Source organism: Neopelma chrysocephalum, unplaced genomic scaffold (assembly GCF_003984885.1).
Source record: "Neopelma chrysocephalum unplaced genomic scaffold, ASM398488v2 Primary Assembly neopelma1_74, whole genome shotgun sequence".
NCBI classification, from domain to species: Eukaryota; Metazoa; Chordata; class Aves; order Passeriformes; family Pipridae; genus Neopelma; species Neopelma chrysocephalum.
Genome location: NW_020897735.1, coordinates 9,252,825 through 9,269,508, shown reverse-complemented (window position 1 = coordinate 9,269,508; position 16,684 = coordinate 9,252,825). Strand labels below are relative to the sequence as shown.

The following is a 16,684-nucleotide window of genomic DNA, read 5'->3' as shown; positions in this document are numbered from 1 at the left end:
TATTCTCGTTCTAAGTTACTCTTAAGCCTCTTTCATATTTAAAAAATGAACTACACACCTATCATGCAAAATGTAAAGAAGTATGTTCAACTAGTTCAAATTAGATATACAGTAAAAATACACTTCCAAAGAAATATCATTTCCATTTTTGTTCATGTTTTTAACAGAATTCCAGACTAATACATCAAATGTGGAACTGTACAAGAATGTGAAGAAACATCAGGATTGCAGTAGTAAAAAAATGTACAGCATTCAAAACCAACAAGCTCTAAACAACCAAACAATACCACAGGATTGAAACAATCATGGGGACAACATAGGCCATCAGAGCCAGAGTGAATCCTAATGCACCTACATAAAGACCCTACATAGAATATTGTCTCTTATTTATATGCAAAATCCCTGATTTGATTAAACCAGACAATTGCTCCAATTGTCTCTATAGGTTTCAGATAAGATTAACACAAGAATATTCCCCTCCATGAACGTCAGGTGTCTGAAAAGGCAATATTGAGAGTTGATTGGAAAGGTACTCCCATCCACGTGGGTTCAGGTAGTTAAACACAAGACCACAAATAAGAGCAGTACAATGGGAGAGAACCACTGGAATTGTTTTCCGCTACATTTGCCGCAACACTTGGGGATTCGGGAGCCAGCTTTGTCAAACTGTTTACAGGTTAACACACAGGGGTTTAATTACGGGCTGTAACCATTTAACAGTGGACAAAAATTGCCTTTTAAATCAAGAAAAGATCCAGCTAAGCACGTAAAAAAAAAAAAAATCAAACCTCCAAGGTGATTGACATCGAACAAAACGTTACAAAGAGCAGAATCTCCGGGTCAGAACAGCTTTGAAAGGCAGATCTGTGCTCTGTTACAGTCCAGCAACCAGCACAATGTCCTTGTTAGACACTTGGATTACGAGGGGAAATGTCCTGGACAAACCTGTACCAGTTATTAATTCAACCCAAATGATCGTTTCTAGTGTCTCATCACTGTGCACAAACTCAAAGGGCTCTGCCAGCCCCTCGGGTTTGGTGACCAGACCTTAATCCCTCTCACAGATCTCAGCCAGTTTTCATCTTTTGAGGACTACCTTGCTTTTCCCATAGCTCACCTGTGGGGTTTTTTAAGCTGAAGTATAAAAAAGGTTAATAAATGACCTAATTATGTCAGCAATTCTATCCCACAGTCCTTATGCTCTGAAATCTCTCCCTGATCTCGACAGGAATTTGGCTTGCACAAGAATGGCAAATTTTCAGCTCAGAAAGTGGAATAAATGTGGCGCTTTTAAAACCAAAACATTGTTAGCAGAGAGTCCAGCCTGCGAAATCATCTTCAATGCCCTGAGAAGGGCAAAGAACACGAATCTTGGCACCTCTCTCGCTGTTTATTCAGAACAATCTTTTAGTAATTCTGATCCAATGGGAATGAGGGATTAGTTTGAGAGAGCTGGCCACATACACCCCAACATCTGACTGGAATAACTGATTGGAACAGGTCTGAAAAGGAACAGCCATCTGCATCTTATGGACCACTCCAAACCTCTCAACCTACTGGGCAAACAGCGTGGTGTACACTCGTTCTTATCCGTGTTTAAACTTTGCTGAGGTATTTCTTTAATTACAGAAAAGCATCCTTAAAAACAATAGAGAAAAAACTCAAAATATGAGTTATATTCTGTAGAGATTTTCAGGGAGAAGGAATTCAATTGTACTGAAAGGTCCATAATGATCAAAGGAATAACCACTTTTATTAGTGTCAGTAGTACCATATTCTTCCTTGGCTTTTTATTCCTTCAAAGCATTACAAAAAATGTAGGGCTGTGACTTCATAAAACATCATTTTGCCTTGACTTTGCTCACCAGTGTTGTAAAATAACCTGAAATCCTTCTGCCCTTTCCCCAGGGAAAACACTCCCCAGTGTCCATGTCCGTGAGGGGCTGTGGGACACCCTGCTGGGGGACCCCCCTCACCCCCTGTGACACGGGACAGGCCCCTCCTGCTCCCTCACCCTGGCTGAAGTCAGGCTTGTTCCACACAGCAACACTCAGGAGCGTCCTTCTGTTTGAATTTCAACATTATCTGATCACTTCTACCTGCAACTAACACTTATTTCCCTACAATGAAGAGACCCAGACTGTTGCACGAGCTGATTTCTCACCATATACACTTCAGGAACAGGAGGAACGTGCACATCATATTTAGGGTTTTTCCTAGGCAGATATTGTGTTTGAAGTGCAGTTTTCTAACCCTTTTACACCCACTCAGCCTACCTCGACTGTGATACTAATGTTAAATGTAACTGCAGCCATTACCAAGTAGTTTCCATAAGTGGTTTTATTACTGATTAGATTTTACAAATTCTGGTATTCGAACAGACTTCGACCTTAAAATTCTAAAACAACAAAGCAACCAATGAAAGGCTTAGGACTATCCAAAGTAACAAACTCTTTAACATTTTTGCCCTGGTCATAAATATACAGAGAGAAAAAGAGAGAAGTGGACATGGAATCCAAAGAATGTAGATAAAACAGTATATAAGGCACATGGCAGTCTTTGAAAATACAGAAGCTTTAGCCAACTTAAATTAATTGCTGTTTCCCTTGCTCAGTCCACAAAACTGTACAGTTACACAAATGTTGTGTTGCAATAGATCTTCCAAGTTATTCTTCAGTCCGTACTCCATAATACCAGAACACTACATTTCCTTCTGTTTTTTTTAGGAGAGATCCTAATTGTGGTTAGTCGGTTGCTCAAAGCCTCTATTAAAATACACTTGGAATTTCAGCTAAGAATAATTTCTTTTTTAAAGAAATTATTAAGAAAGAGTCATCAGAAAAGGTTTGTAAGAGTTGTCTGTGAAGGACTTCGAGATTCGTGAACCTCAAGGCTGCCGGGCACTGATGTCAGGACAGAGGTCACCGTAGGCATCGTGGGGTTAGTCAAGTCCGTGAGAGTCGTGGGAGTGCTGGATGGGCTCATGGAGGCATTGGATATTTCTGAGGCAGGGCCTGACGGGGTCCCTGCTTGCAGTGTGGAGTCTGAAGTCTTATCCACCCCTGTGTTTTCTTGACGTAAGAGGTTCCGTCTGAATTTGGCTCGAGCGTTTTGAAACCAAACCTGGAACAGTTCAATAGAACAGGGTAGCATTGAAAGAGCTGCAGCGGTTCGAAAAGCAAAAGCACAGTCACAAATTCATCAGTGCTGGAATTGGGAAGGGTGTTTTTACTGGTAACATGTTAGAAGAGTAGCCCTGGCCATGAGAAGTGGCCTCTGCCTGCAAAGGATTCCTGCTTCCCTCTCCTGCAATCCCCGGAAAGCGTCTGCCTGGCACAGGAGGGACTGAGCACAGAGGATGGCAGTCTGGCTGTGTGAAAGGATGCTTAGAAATGTGGCCCTGCTGGCCCTCAGTCCCACCTGTGTGGGTGAGGAGACAACCAGCACCTGATGGATATGGAACCACGAGCTGGGGCCCCCTCACATCTCAGTCCATCTCCCACTGTGAGCACCGGGGGCTCATCCCACGGCTCCTGCCTTCCTGCTCTCCCAGGAGCTTCCTCGTGTCTCCAGGTCTGCTGCCTCCCCTTTTCTAAGAGGACTGGCCCTCTTCCTCACTCTTCTCTTACTCTTCTTTCTCAGATGCTTCAGCTCCCTTCTCCTATGCCAGTTTCCCTTCTCAAATGTTTTCAGTACTGGAACAATGTTGGGAAAAGAGGCTTGAATGGTATCAAAGACCCACATTGCATCAGAAACTGTCACTACCGTAGGAATTACCTCCACACACAGAATTTTTTCCAAGGTTTCTACTTCTTGCATTCTTTGATTATTATCTGAGTGAAGGACAAAAGCTATGACTTCACCTTTCTCAGTTAAGTTCCAGTGTTTAGGTCCAATAACACTTTCCACGGTCTGCAGGAGTTTTTAAAGAGAAAATATTTTCCAACCTTTTCGAAAATAGATAAAATAAAACTGTGAAACTTGCTGAAAGCACAGGACTGGGACTAAATCTGAAAGTGTCATTAGCTACCCTGTGTTCCACACAGTATTTGTTGACACCAGGTGATGTTCCTGCTACAAACTGGGTGCAATGCCACTGGGCTTATTTATCCAAGGCCTCTGTCGTGGTTACATTCGGTGCTGATCCCACTGTCCTCACGCTGACCTGCTCTGGGGGTGGGACTGAGCCTTTCCATCCCAAATCCATGGGCCTCATCACCTCTGTGCTCCTGGGAGATGGGACAGGCTGAGTGAGGGATCTGCACTGGACGGGATCTCCACTGGGCTCCTCCTCTTGGCCTGCCCGGGGAGCTGCAGTGTGTGGGCTCCCGAGGACACCCAGCCCTGACACCGAGGGCCCTGCCGTGGATCCACTCCAGGCCGGAGCACCGGGAGCCATCGGACACACGGACACTGCCGGAGGAGCCCCCGGCACTCCCAGCTCCACCGGGAGCCATCGGACACACGGACACTGCCGGAGGAGCCCCCGGCACTCCCAGCTCGCTGCACCAGAGCTCAGGGACCTGCCCCGGCTGGTGCACCTTGGACTGGCTTTCCTCTCATCTAGGGATGCTCCAGCCACAGATTCCTCTTACCGAGCACTCCTACTCCTGCTCTGGAAAGCTTTCTCCCCAGCCAAGGGTCTTTAAGGTGCCACAAAGCCTCGAGCGCCAAGTGGTTAGGAATGGGAAAAAGCAGCAACCGGAATATTTATAGGATTTTTTACCTTTCAGTGAGAGATAATTTATACTTGTTCCACAAAGTAATGTGGGTTTGATTCTATAAAATACCTTGTGGTAGTTGTATGAAGGATGACAGCTGAGCAGGTGGAACAGGAGTTTGGGGGCAGCTGCTGTTGCTGTGTGTGTGTAGCTGTGCAATAATTAAAACACAACAGGCAAAACCACTGGTCTGGTGGCATGTGCACTTACTTGTGCACAATTACACACCTATGTTCATTAAAAATACACATATTTTTGTATGCAGTAGTGCCAAATATGGGCAACATTTTCATTCCTATTCACAAAGCAATTGTCTTGTTTAAAGGGTGTAAAGCAGTCGAAGGCACCAGAACTATTTTGTGTATTTACACTGCTCCTAAATGTCCAACTGCTCCTCAACCTCAACAGGGCCAGAGGCTCTATGGTACCTTCTGTGTTTGGGATTTGACACATGCAGGATGTAAACTGACCGACATTCTCAGTGTTTGTGTTCCCCTCATCTCCCATCAAATACAAAAACCTGAGCTCAGCTGCCCTTACCAGTGCCCAGCCTTCAGGAGCCCCATGTGTGACACGGGTCATTGTCTCTTTAATAGTGGAAATTCCTGCTAGACACAGAAAATACCACTGATCTTGTATTATTCAAATATAGAGATTATATGACTGCTTTCACTCCCTTCCTCACTGAGATATTGTCAGGGTTAATCAGCTAATCATTATAAGGCTCTTTAAAACTGTCTAATAATAAGTATTCATATTATTACTGAAAATACATCTAATTACTTGTTAATTTAAATTCTGAAAACACCCTGTCTTATGATAGAAAGGGATAACATCATTACACCATATTGACATTCTGGTATGTGCTTAAGATAAGACACCATTCAGCACAGACTTCATGTTAGAGAATGGTGAAGGATGGAAACTCTTATTCCCTGGGCTGTGGGGCTGCTCCTGCTGCCCTGGGCCTTTATTCCAGCTGGACACAGCAGTGCAGGGCCCTGCACCTGGGAGGGCATCACAGACACAACAACCCAAACACGCTGAACTGAAAGAATCCTTCCAGAAGGACCCATCTCACACCAATTGCACAATTAGGAATCTGCTCTTCGGGACTGAGGAATAAACAAAGTCACTGGGAAGTATTTAGTGGTTTTCTGTCCAACTGTATCAGCACAAGGCTGAGCTATTTCAAATCAGACGGGAAAACACGGCCCCAAACTCCCCCTGGAAGCTGAAAGCAGCTGCAGAGCCCCAGCACTGCTGCTCCCACACTCGGCTGAGCAGGGCTGGGGCTGGAGCCGGGCACTCACCACTCGGGCACAGTCACATCTACTGAGGGGAAAATATTGCACTGCCTCTTCAGCCATCTGTGCAGCCAATTCTTTGTCTCCACCAAGTCAAACAGGAATAAAATAACATCTCCATATGATAGGGAAGTATTGAAAACAAGCCCACTAAGTGTTGTAAGGGAATTGGCCGCTGCAGTGAATGAGATCATCACCTCAGATGACTTTATTTTCTGGTTTGTAACACCTCCATTGCTGCCTCTGTTACATATTAGCTCTATGAACAGCCTCTGCTAGAAACAATTTTTTAAACAATTTTGCTCATTCCCACAATCCCTGGAGACATTAATGTCCCCTGAATTTCACTAACTAGTAAGTGGAGACACAAAATCTGGAGGATGTGGCCCCTCAAAGCAGACTGTGCTCACTCACTGCACACACTGTGATTACTCTGCTGTAATTAGTGACTGCACAGGCAAAGGGGGACCCAGAGATGTTTAATGAGTGGGGACTTGGGAAGAGTCTGCAGCCCAAAGCAAACCTTCACCCAAGGGCAGTGCAGGTCCCCACACTGGGTGGGGACATTTTGGACTCGCTGGCTCCTGGACACTGAAGCAGAGAAGTCCAACTGCACACAGTGATCTGTGCAGAGTTCTGAGAGCAGCTGTACTGGGGGGTGACTCAGCAAAGAATACATGGTGCACAAGACACCCACTGGAATAAGATGCTTTATGTTCCTAAATTGCTTTGACCATGGATAAACATACTGCAGACTCCTGGGGAGAGGAGAGGTACACACCTGTAACTAGCTAACCATACCTCCTCGGGGCTATCCACCTCCCCTTTCCAAACTCAGGGAAAGAAAGATCAGTTCCCCAAATAGCAGCATTTGTGCCTGTTATGTTAGTTAGCTCACAATTAGCTGGTCCCTTTAATTATGAAGGATAGCTTACACTAAAGGGCTTCTGTTCCCCAGCTGATGTACAAGAGGTATATGAACTTAATTGCAAATATAAACCTCAACTGGAAGGAAACTAAATAGAAAGAGGTGTTAAAAATATAAATAGGCTTACTGTGATTCTAATGTGGCTGCTTAGGGACAACAGTGTGCATCACAAAGGCACTGAAGGCAGTGCACTCTGAGGAGCAGTGTTACCTTTCCAGGCCATCCCACTGCTGGACACGTGCAGCTGGTGAAATATTGCATATAAAGCAAGGACAGCAGTCAGGTCTTCCAGCTCTGGTATCCCAGACCATTAAGAATATGCTCTGTTTCTCTGCTCACCTCTGAGGCCTCTCATGACATGTCCTGTGGGACTGTCTCTATGGCAAGGGCACCACAGCTGCTCCCCAAACCCCAGGAGCTCTGCTCGGGGTGTTTAGGGAGTGCACTGGTGTCACAACAAGAGACTCTGTTTCTCTCGATCTGCTGCCCAGCATTTTCCACTAAAATATATTCTATTAAAGGTACCCAAACAGTCAGGGTCCTTCATGAGCTGAACTGAGATCTGAACACATGGGAGATCCAACAGCACACCAACACCTGCTGGGGATGGTGGAAGGGTTCTGACTCCTGCAGGTGGGTGTGGGACAGACTGATGCTGATGGTGCCTGTTTGATCAACAGTGCCAGGGAATCACCCTGTGCTCAGTGAGGGACACAGGGGCAATGCCAGCCTTTCTGGCTCAAAACAATGAACAAGGGACACTGTCTCAGTGACCATGGTGAGTTTTCCCCAGCAAGGAGCAACCCTGAAATTCATGGAGGTGAACTTCAGTGTTTGAAAAATTGCCTCTCACAGGTAGAGACGAACCAACTGGGCACAAAGGTTCTAAAACATATGAAACACAAGTTTGTTTTTTCATGGCCCAAGTTAATTTTGAAACAAAACGTCTGTGAGTAGGGAGTGCTCATAACAGACAGGAAAACTCGAGTGATACCAGACAAAGTATCACTCCAAGCCATTTTCTGGAATTGCCTCCAAGAGCATCATCCTCAGGGTGCAATTCTCACCAACAGCTATTACCTTCCACCAGTCTGCAGCTAAAGGAGCCCAGACATACAGGAGTATGTATATATTTAACTGTTACAGTAAAAGGAGTGAAGCACCAAATACCAAAACAACAACAGAAGTTTGGTGGAATTGTAAGGGTCTGCTACAAAACACACAAAAAAAAAGAACCACAAAGCATCTTAAAACTGCCAAATGTGACATGATTAAGGTGGAAACAGAAGCAATGAAGAAACACAAAGAGGAATGGAAGCGTAATGGGCGTGGACTCCAATTTTGGAGACTAGGAAATATATTCTGAAAAAGAGGCAGAGAAGATATCTTGGAAAAACAGATGGAAGGAAAGATCCATTAAGTGGAAAGAGAAGAGAGAGGTGGAAGTCAAAGTTGGTGTGGAGCAAGGAGAAGGAACAGAAAGGTGATACAAGAGAAAGACACTTTCTAGACTGATCTGATGTCTTAATGCACTCTGTGAAACTTGGCAGGTAATTGGGGTGGGAGTGCACAGAAAGAACTGGGGTGACTGGAGTGTCCAAATTCGGAGGGTAAAACAAAGAGAAGGGTCAAAGTAAGGACAGACAAATGCAGTGAATTGCTCCCCCCATGTGTGTGGATGGAGGACAAGGACAGCTGCTGGGAGAGCCACTGCACCTTCTGGGCTGTGCCCTTGCCCTGCCAGAGGACTCTGCTCCTCCACCCAAACCAGCCCCAGGAAAACAGCACCACCAACTCCAGCTGGGGGACACAGCCAAGAGAAGGGATCAGTTTGGCACTGGTTGTGTTGCTGGGGAGCCCACAAACCCCTGATTCCTCCCTCTGCTGGGTGCCAGCACTGCAGGGCCCAGGATCTCTGCAGGGAATTCAGTTTGGCTCAGCAGCTCAGCCCCTGCCCTCCCCTCACCTCACACTCTGCCCACGGCTGTCCCAGCCCTGCCTGGCTCTGGGAACATCACAAATCCTTTGTTCTACAATTAAGATCCACTTAAAACTTTCAGCAATAGATCTTGGAATGTCATGGCTCCTATATGCCCAAATTTATCTCTAGGTATAGATATTTGGATAAGTGGTCATTAAAATTGACTTCCTGAATCAGAACTATAAATTAAAATGCAGCTGAACCAACTAATATTCCCCCCTTTCCTTCCCACAATAGCTCAAATGGAGTGTGTATCCATGAAGCAAGAAAAATCCAGCTTTTAGAGAAAAAGTACTTTTAAAATGCCATCTCCTTTCATTCTAAGTTATCAACTATGAATAGAAAACTAGTTTTTGAAAAATTAAATTTATGTCCACTTCAGTTAAGAAAGAAAAGCTACTACCCTTCTTGTCCTGATAAAATAAATTCAAACTGTTGATTAATTTCTTGCAAAGGTAAACATTGACAGTAATTTCTAAACTAAGAGCTCTCTATTTACAGGGAACACACTAACTGAAATAAATCGCTTTTTCTTACAGCAGACTGAAAGCTAAAACATGCACCAGAATTAAGTGACTTCGGGAAAACAAGCAGGGCCCCAAACCTTCACAACTCTCATTAAAAATTAGAACCCAAAGGATCTGTTTTGGGGAAACTGAAAAGAGTTAACTCTTCTCACGCTTCCTGGGATTTAACTGCAGTCCCACGGAAGGTACGAATGACTAAGAAAGGCTTGAAAATCAGCAGAATCCGTGGCATTTCAACCTAAAATTGATATTTTGGTCACTTCTCGAGATAAAAGGCCGCTGTCCTTACCTGAAGAACTCTTTTGGTGAGGCCAGTTTTCTGAGCCAGCTGTTTCAAGTCCTTGGCGTCGGGGTTGTGGTTGATGGCGAAGTACGACTTCATCGTCCGCAGCTGGTGGTGCTTGAAGGACGTCCTCATGCGCTTGGTCTTCTGGTTGCTGGGGTACTGCTGGTCCCTGTCCAGGTGGTCACCATCGTTCTCATTGCAGCTCAGAGCTTGGGGCAACCAGAGGAAAAGGCCTGTGAGTGCCCTGCTCCACACCCAACCTCGTTGGGGCAGCAATGGCAGTGACACACCGGGGCGTGTGCTGGCACCAGCCCTGCTCCCTTCCCTCCATTCCACAGGTTCATGGCACAGTTGAGGTGGGAAAAGCCCTCTGAGGTCATTGTGTCCAACTGTTCCCCCAGTGCTGCCAAGGCCACCACTGACCCACGTCCCCAAGTGCCACGTCCACAGGGCTTTCAAATCCCTCCAGGGATGGGGACTCCACCAGTGCTCGGGGCAGCTGTGCCAGCTTCTTCTGGGGAAGAGAGTTTTCCTAATATCCAACCTAAACCTCCCCTGGCACAGCTTGAGGCCGTTTCCTCTTGTCCTGTCCCTTGTTCCGGGGAAGCAGAGCCCGACCCCCCCAGAGAAGCGAGAAGGTCCCCCCTGAGCCTCCTTTTCTCCAGGCTGAGCTCCCCCAGCCCCCTCAGCCGCTCCTGCTGCTCCAGCCCCTTCCCAGCTCCATTCCCTTCCCTGCACACGCTCCAGCCCTTCTGTGTCTCTTGTCTGAGGTCCCAGAACTGCCCCAGCACTGGAGGTGCCCCAGCAGTGCCAGCACAGGGAGGGCACTGCCCTGGGCCTGTGGCCCCTCTGGATCATATTTCCCATCCTCTGGCTTTCCCTCACAACAACCAGCCTGCAAGGACCTGCCCTGGCCCTCTGTGGCTTTTAAAATGTCAGGCCTGTTTCCCTTTTCCTCCCCCCCCTCCCCACAGAGCCTTTCCTGCCCTGTCTGTGGGAGGACAGGAGCTGTCCTCGACTCCGTAAAGGGTTTAATGTGCTTGGGATCACTATAAATTCACTGTAACACACAGGGAGCTGTGCAACACAGTCCACTCGAATCTCAATGGAACAGACTAGTTAAAATCATAATTATTTCCTCCATCAAACTAAACCCTGTAGAGTACAAGAGAGACTATTAAATGAAACACTATAAAAGAAATAAAGTTTGTGGCTACCAGACAGCAAATTATGACTATAATCTGACTAGCTAAAGAAATAAAGCTGTTAATACAACATATTCACTGGCATGCCAAATGAAAAATATCTTTTTAATTAGTTATGTGTTTATAATTCCATTTAAAAAAAAAAAAGTTGTTGCAAATACAAGTTTGAATGATCACTTCTGTCATATCCTTTGGAATCAGGGAATGACACTGATGGATACACTTGCAGAAATCAACCATAAAGCCCATGAAGAAGGTCTGTGAGCAAGGAACACTGTAAAATTATCAGGGAGTATTAAATGTTGAATGCCAAGCAAAATAATCTCGTAGACCAAAAGTAGTTTCTCATTTATTTGTGCATGCAGTAAACCATAGAAAACCTCTTAAAATAACATTAAGGACTGAGCTTAAATCCAATAAAAAAATCTGGGATATAACTGAAAATTAGCTCCGACAAACTGTCATTAATTAGCTTTTCCTGTTCCAAAATCTACAACTCCCTCCTTTTTTCCTACAAGTTTTATGGTAAAAGTAATGAAAAATCACTACTATCTCTGTTCTACACAGCATGCAAACAATGAGAAAAAAATCTTTTAAAACACGAATTGTTGGTGAGTTTCTTAAACACTCGAACAGATTTGTTTTCAATTGTCCACTATTTATTGCTGTTTCGTTACAACTGAGTATATCTCGTGGACATGTCTTTATAGTGTTGTCTGAATTCCTGCTGTCCATCAGTGGGGCTCAGCCCCACTAAAAATACCCACGTTCTGAAAGGCATGCATTAAAAACAGTTTTGAAAAATGCACATAAAATGCGCTCGTTCCTGAGCCAAGATGCAGATGGGCTCCCTAAACAGCAGGTTTGCAGCAGCTACAGTAGCTGCTTTCCAAACCTCAGCCTTTCAAAACCTCCCCCAAAGATATGGCACAGTGTGGAGCAAGGCCTGCAAAACCTCAGCTCCCAGCCCCAAAGCACGTTTGTTCAGCAGATCCGCCCAGAGCGGCCGAAGGCTCCAACTTTGCTGGGTGTTTCTGCACTCCTGTAATTTAAAAACCAGCCCAAGCCAATGGCCCTGCCCACAGGAACGTGTGTGTCTGGGGGGGTGTGCGTGCGTGTGCACACATTTGGATAAATCCTTTCCAGACCCCAGCATCTTGTGCCAAATTCTGGCAACAAGAAGCATTTCTGCCTGTTCTCCTGCGGCGTGGAAAGCCTGGGAGCACCTGAATTTCAAAGGTGCAGGGTGCTTAAAGGAGATAGGAACGATGGAGCAGCAACAGAGCTGGGTGGGATGCAGCAAAACCTTCACTGGTTTAAGAACTGAGATCCAGTTGCCCAGTTGGAGTCATCCTGTGTTCTCCAGTCTCCTTCATAGCTACAATTCCTGATATAAGGAGTACTAGGATGGATAACATGATAATGCCCATCGAAAATTCTGTTGTGGAAATGTAAAACCAAATCATGTTTGTTTTTAAAATGTCCTCAAAGAATTTTAGATACCAGTAATGGAAAAGACCTTTGTGTGTCATCTTAAAGGTTTTCAAACCCTCCCAGAAATAACAAGGCAGAGACACAGGAGGAAATGCATCAAAATAACTGTGTGCAGGACTGAGGTCTGTTCCTGTTAATATGCAACAAAACTAACCCTAGGGCTGCAAGCATTTGGATTTTAACATGTTTCATAGAGAATGAGATGCATTCAGAGTCCAAGGGTATAAAAGTGATTCTAAACCCTCCCAGAACGGAATGAGGGTGTCAGCTTTTCATCAAGCCCCAACAGGACAATGAACAATTTACTCTTGGAATTTCTCGTAATTTTACCTCCTCAACTACTCAGTAAAAATAATATTAAACTGACAGTAACCACGTACCATTTGGGGCCAGCAAAATGTCCTTGTCTCTGAGGGAAGTTACAGAACAGATTTTGGAAGTGTGAGAGGGCGTGAGCTGTTCCTTGTCTTGTGCAAGTGGTTTCACTTCCAGGCATCATCCAACATGACAGAAACAGTCCTGGTTGGTGCCAATCCCCCCCCAGGATTTGGCTGTGGGGCCTGGCACCATCCTCAAAGGTCTGTTCTATTTGGTGTAATGCTGCCTGCATCCCCCCCAACCCTGCAGTGTCCACGGGCGGTGCAGGCACAGACACACAGAGCGGGCCAAGGGTGTAAGAGGAGATTTGAAGAGCTGAGGAGTTTCTGCAAAAGGCATCAGGGTGTAAAACTAACACTGTACATGCTCCTCACGCAACCCTCTGTTTTCAGGCACTATCTCCCCTGTTCCTTTGTGGTGTCCCTGTGGATCTCCCAAAGGAATTGCTGAACTATCTGTATGTAACATTTCCATTCCATTGCAGTATCTCAGGCTCCTGCTGGGATTTCAGAAATACAATTGGTAGAATTCCAGCTCAATAGAGGAGCCTTAAACTAATGTTTCATTTCTATTTTATGATAAAACTAATTCTGAGTCAGTGCCAAGTCTCTTTTTTGACCCTAGAACATTTCTAAGACCCCTGGGCTTTTCCCTGGACCCCACACCCAGGCCATGGCCCTCCCACCCTCGGCTGGTGCAGCAGTGGCAGCACTTACAGCCCCCCTTAGCCCCACAGGGCCACCTGGCCACAGGGTGGTGATGGCCACAGGCTGAGATGAAAACATTTCATTTTGATATTGCTGACCAAAATACCCTCTGCAGATAATGTGGAACACCTCTCTAAACCAAGTCACAGGAACACAGAGCAGGATGTGCTGGTCCCTTTGTGACAAAGCCTGAGGAGGAGAATTTGGGAGTACTCTCCACCCTCAGGTGGCCAGAGGCCCCAGTGCCTTGGGATTCAAAGCATGTGCTCAGTAGTCAGTGGGTCGCTGAGGATATGGCACATGAAGAAGATGGGAAAGAAGAACTTCCTTCGGGGGAACTTTTGTTCTTAGTAACTTGTTTTTGACATGTTAGTTTACACCAAAAGAAAGCAAACTAATCCTGATTCTGAAAGAATGATTAAACAAGAGACACATTTGGTGTGTGCATCAGCTCTCAATATTCAGTGGCTCAGGAACATACACCCCTTTCCTTCTGTAATCGGAGTCAAGGGGGTGTTTTAACCTCCTGCTGCCTGGAGAGGGAACTTGTGATTAACCAGAGCAGGCAGGGGTGCAGCCAGATTTCCCGTTCGGTCGGACTGTGTAGAGGACTTTGTGTTACCCATATCCTCAAAGGGACAGAAGTGATACAGAGCCCTCAGAGTGGTACTTGGGACAGGAGCAGAGACAGTCTTTCCCCTTGGAGGAAGGAGAAGATGCTTGGAGGAGGCAGACGCCTGAACTGCTCCCCACAGGGCTGCAGAGGGGTGACGCTGTGGCTCTGGGAGCAGGAGGGGTACCCGCGGCTGCTCCCGCGGCACCTGGCAGCGCTCAGAGGAGGGGGCCTGTGCCAAGCCATGGAGCAACAGACACCACAGCGCTGCCTCAGCCTTGACATTTCCAGAAGTGCTTCTGGGGAGATAAAGCCTGTCTGAAGGAGCGACTATCACCCAGGCCGAGCATCACAGGGCCAGGAAGGAGGAGAGCTGGGGTTAGAAGCCTGTTCCTCCGGCCTTCCGCGGCAGCCTCGGACAAAGGGGCCGCGCGTCCCGCTGCCCCCGGGGCTGCCGGAGGGCCGGGCCCCCCCGTTCGCGGAGCCCCCCGGGGGCAGCGCGGCCGGGCCGGGGCTGCGGGGCGGGAGAACAAAGGGGCCGGCCAGGGGCGGCCGGGCCCGGGCCCCGCGGGAGGAGCCGCCGCCAGGGTTTTTCCCCTCAATTAAGCCAATTGAATGGCGCTGAATGGCCGGTGCGAGTGCGCGGTCAGTCCCTGAGCGCCGCGATTAACCCGGGCAGCCCCGGCCGAGCCGCGCTCCTCCCGCCCGCCCCGCCGGGGGAAGGGGCTGCGGCTCCGCTCCCCGGCCCTGCCCCGCGGCCCCGGCCCCGCACCCGCCCGGGCAGAGGGAGCGCCCCCGGGAGCCCCTCGGGCAGCGAGCGGGGCCGGCACCCTGCCCCGGTCCGACCCCGGCCCGACCCCAACCCCTGCGCCTGCCCCAGCCCCGACCCCAGCCCCAGCCCCCCGGGAGGGGCCACATGCGCCCGGGGACCCGAGAGGTGACCAGAGAGGGGCGGCGGGAGGAGAGAAGGGGGAGAAGCAAAGAGGAAGCGGGAAAGAGGGAAATTCTTATTTTTCCTAGGAAATCTCTCCAAGACATTCCTTTTTAGGCTGCGACTCCCGTCTGCTCGCTCTGCCCCTGGAGTCACGGGGAAGCTTCTTCTGAGCTTTCAGTCCCAAGGGAAACGAGGAGGAGAGACTCGCTCTTCAAAACTTTCCAGGCTTTTCGCATTTTTGTCAGGGAAAAAAACCCAACCCACTCGTGCCACAGCCCGTTGGGAGGGTGAGCTCCAGGCGGCCCGGGGGTTCCCCCAGCCCCGCCGGGAGCGGGGTCGGCAGCCAGGGGCCAAAAAGCGCCGCCAGCCCCGGTGCCCACGGGCCGAGGGCTCCATCCAGCCGGGCTGTTCGGGCACCCCCTCAGCGGAGCACGAGGCACCTTCCTGCTGGCAAAGGAACATCTTGGCCGCTTGTATAGATTATGGGTATTTTATCAGCTCGTCGTGCCCCAAGTTTGCTCAATACGTCTGTCATTTTCCGGGATATTTTAGTGTCTTAAAGCCGGACTAGATACAAATGAATAAAACAGCAAGCTGTGGGAGGTTTGGGGTCTAATTCACAAAGGGAGTATTCAGAATTCTTTACAGGTGCTTCTGTGTTCAGCAAGCTTTCAGCCATTGATTTACTGACCTAAAAAACCCATCAAACTCCATTCCAACAAGTGAAGGAAGAAATTATGATCACAGGAACACACTAAAAAAGAAAAAAAAAAGGGAGGAGGAAAGAAAGAAAAAGAAATCTTTTTGAAGTTCCAGCATCCTTCTAAGCTATTTTCCACTTGTCAGGCTCTATCCACATCTAAACCCATCAACCCCCTGCAAACGGAGTCTTGTTTAAGGAGGGGGGGAAAGTCAGTCCAATTCGTGTTGCAGATGAATATTTACCGCAATTTACGAGACAATTTCAGCCTCGACTTTGCCAAGTTTACGGGTCCCCCTTTTCCCACCACCTCTGGGTGTAGATTTATTTTCACAAACTATTCTACACAAATTACCAGGAGCAGATCCCCTCAGAGGACAACATCGTGCATTTCTAGTGAGTTTCTGGGAAGGAAGTGACAAGTTCCATTAAAAATAAAAAGAGAAACTATCACATTTTTAAACGGTTTCTCTTTAAAGGCACAAAATTGAAGGCTTTGCAATAATTTACTTGTTTGTGAAATTTTACATCAGCGGGCAACCTGGTCTGATTTCCAAGATCAATGGCACTTATTACTGCATAAATTAGTCGATTATTGGTCTAGTAAATAGTTAAGCAGATAAATAGCTTAAGCAAAGAAGCCAAAGGTTACTCAAGGAAGATCTCTTAAGTTTCAGTTGCAGGCTTTAAACAAAGATTAAAAGACCAAAAAATCGGAGGGCAATTATTTTGTAAACGAATTTTTCAAAATGCAGTTAAAGGCGGTTTATTTAGGAAGTCAGGGAGCAGAAAGACTTTCACAGGCTGTGCTCCCATCCAGGACAGATGCCGCTGGTTCGGTTTACAGGTCCTTTGAATCTGAACATCTGCCCTGCACAGGGAGACAGCGGAAGGACAATTAAA

The 16,684-nt window shown here is 47.1% G+C and overlaps 1 protein-coding gene across 6 annotated transcripts in view; it reads right to left on the bottom strand.

The window, feature by feature from the left end:
* Nucleotides 1–663: 663 nt before the first annotated feature.
* The window catches only part of LHX2 (LIM homeobox 2), a 49,777-nt gene continuing 33,756 nt past the window's right edge, over nt 664–16,684 (bottom strand). For all 6 annotated transcript variants that reach the window (XM_027687875.1, XM_027687878.1, XM_027687873.1 and 3 more), the window contains exons 4-5: nt 9,754–9,959; nt 664–3,123 (exon numbers count right to left, since the gene is read on the bottom strand). In XM_027687875.1, the coding sequence (XP_027543676.1) occupies nt 2,836–3,123; nt 9,754–9,959 (494 nt within the window). In that variant the 3' untranslated portion in view covers nt 664–2,835. The remainder of the gene's footprint in view (nt 3,124–9,753; nt 9,960–16,684) is intronic.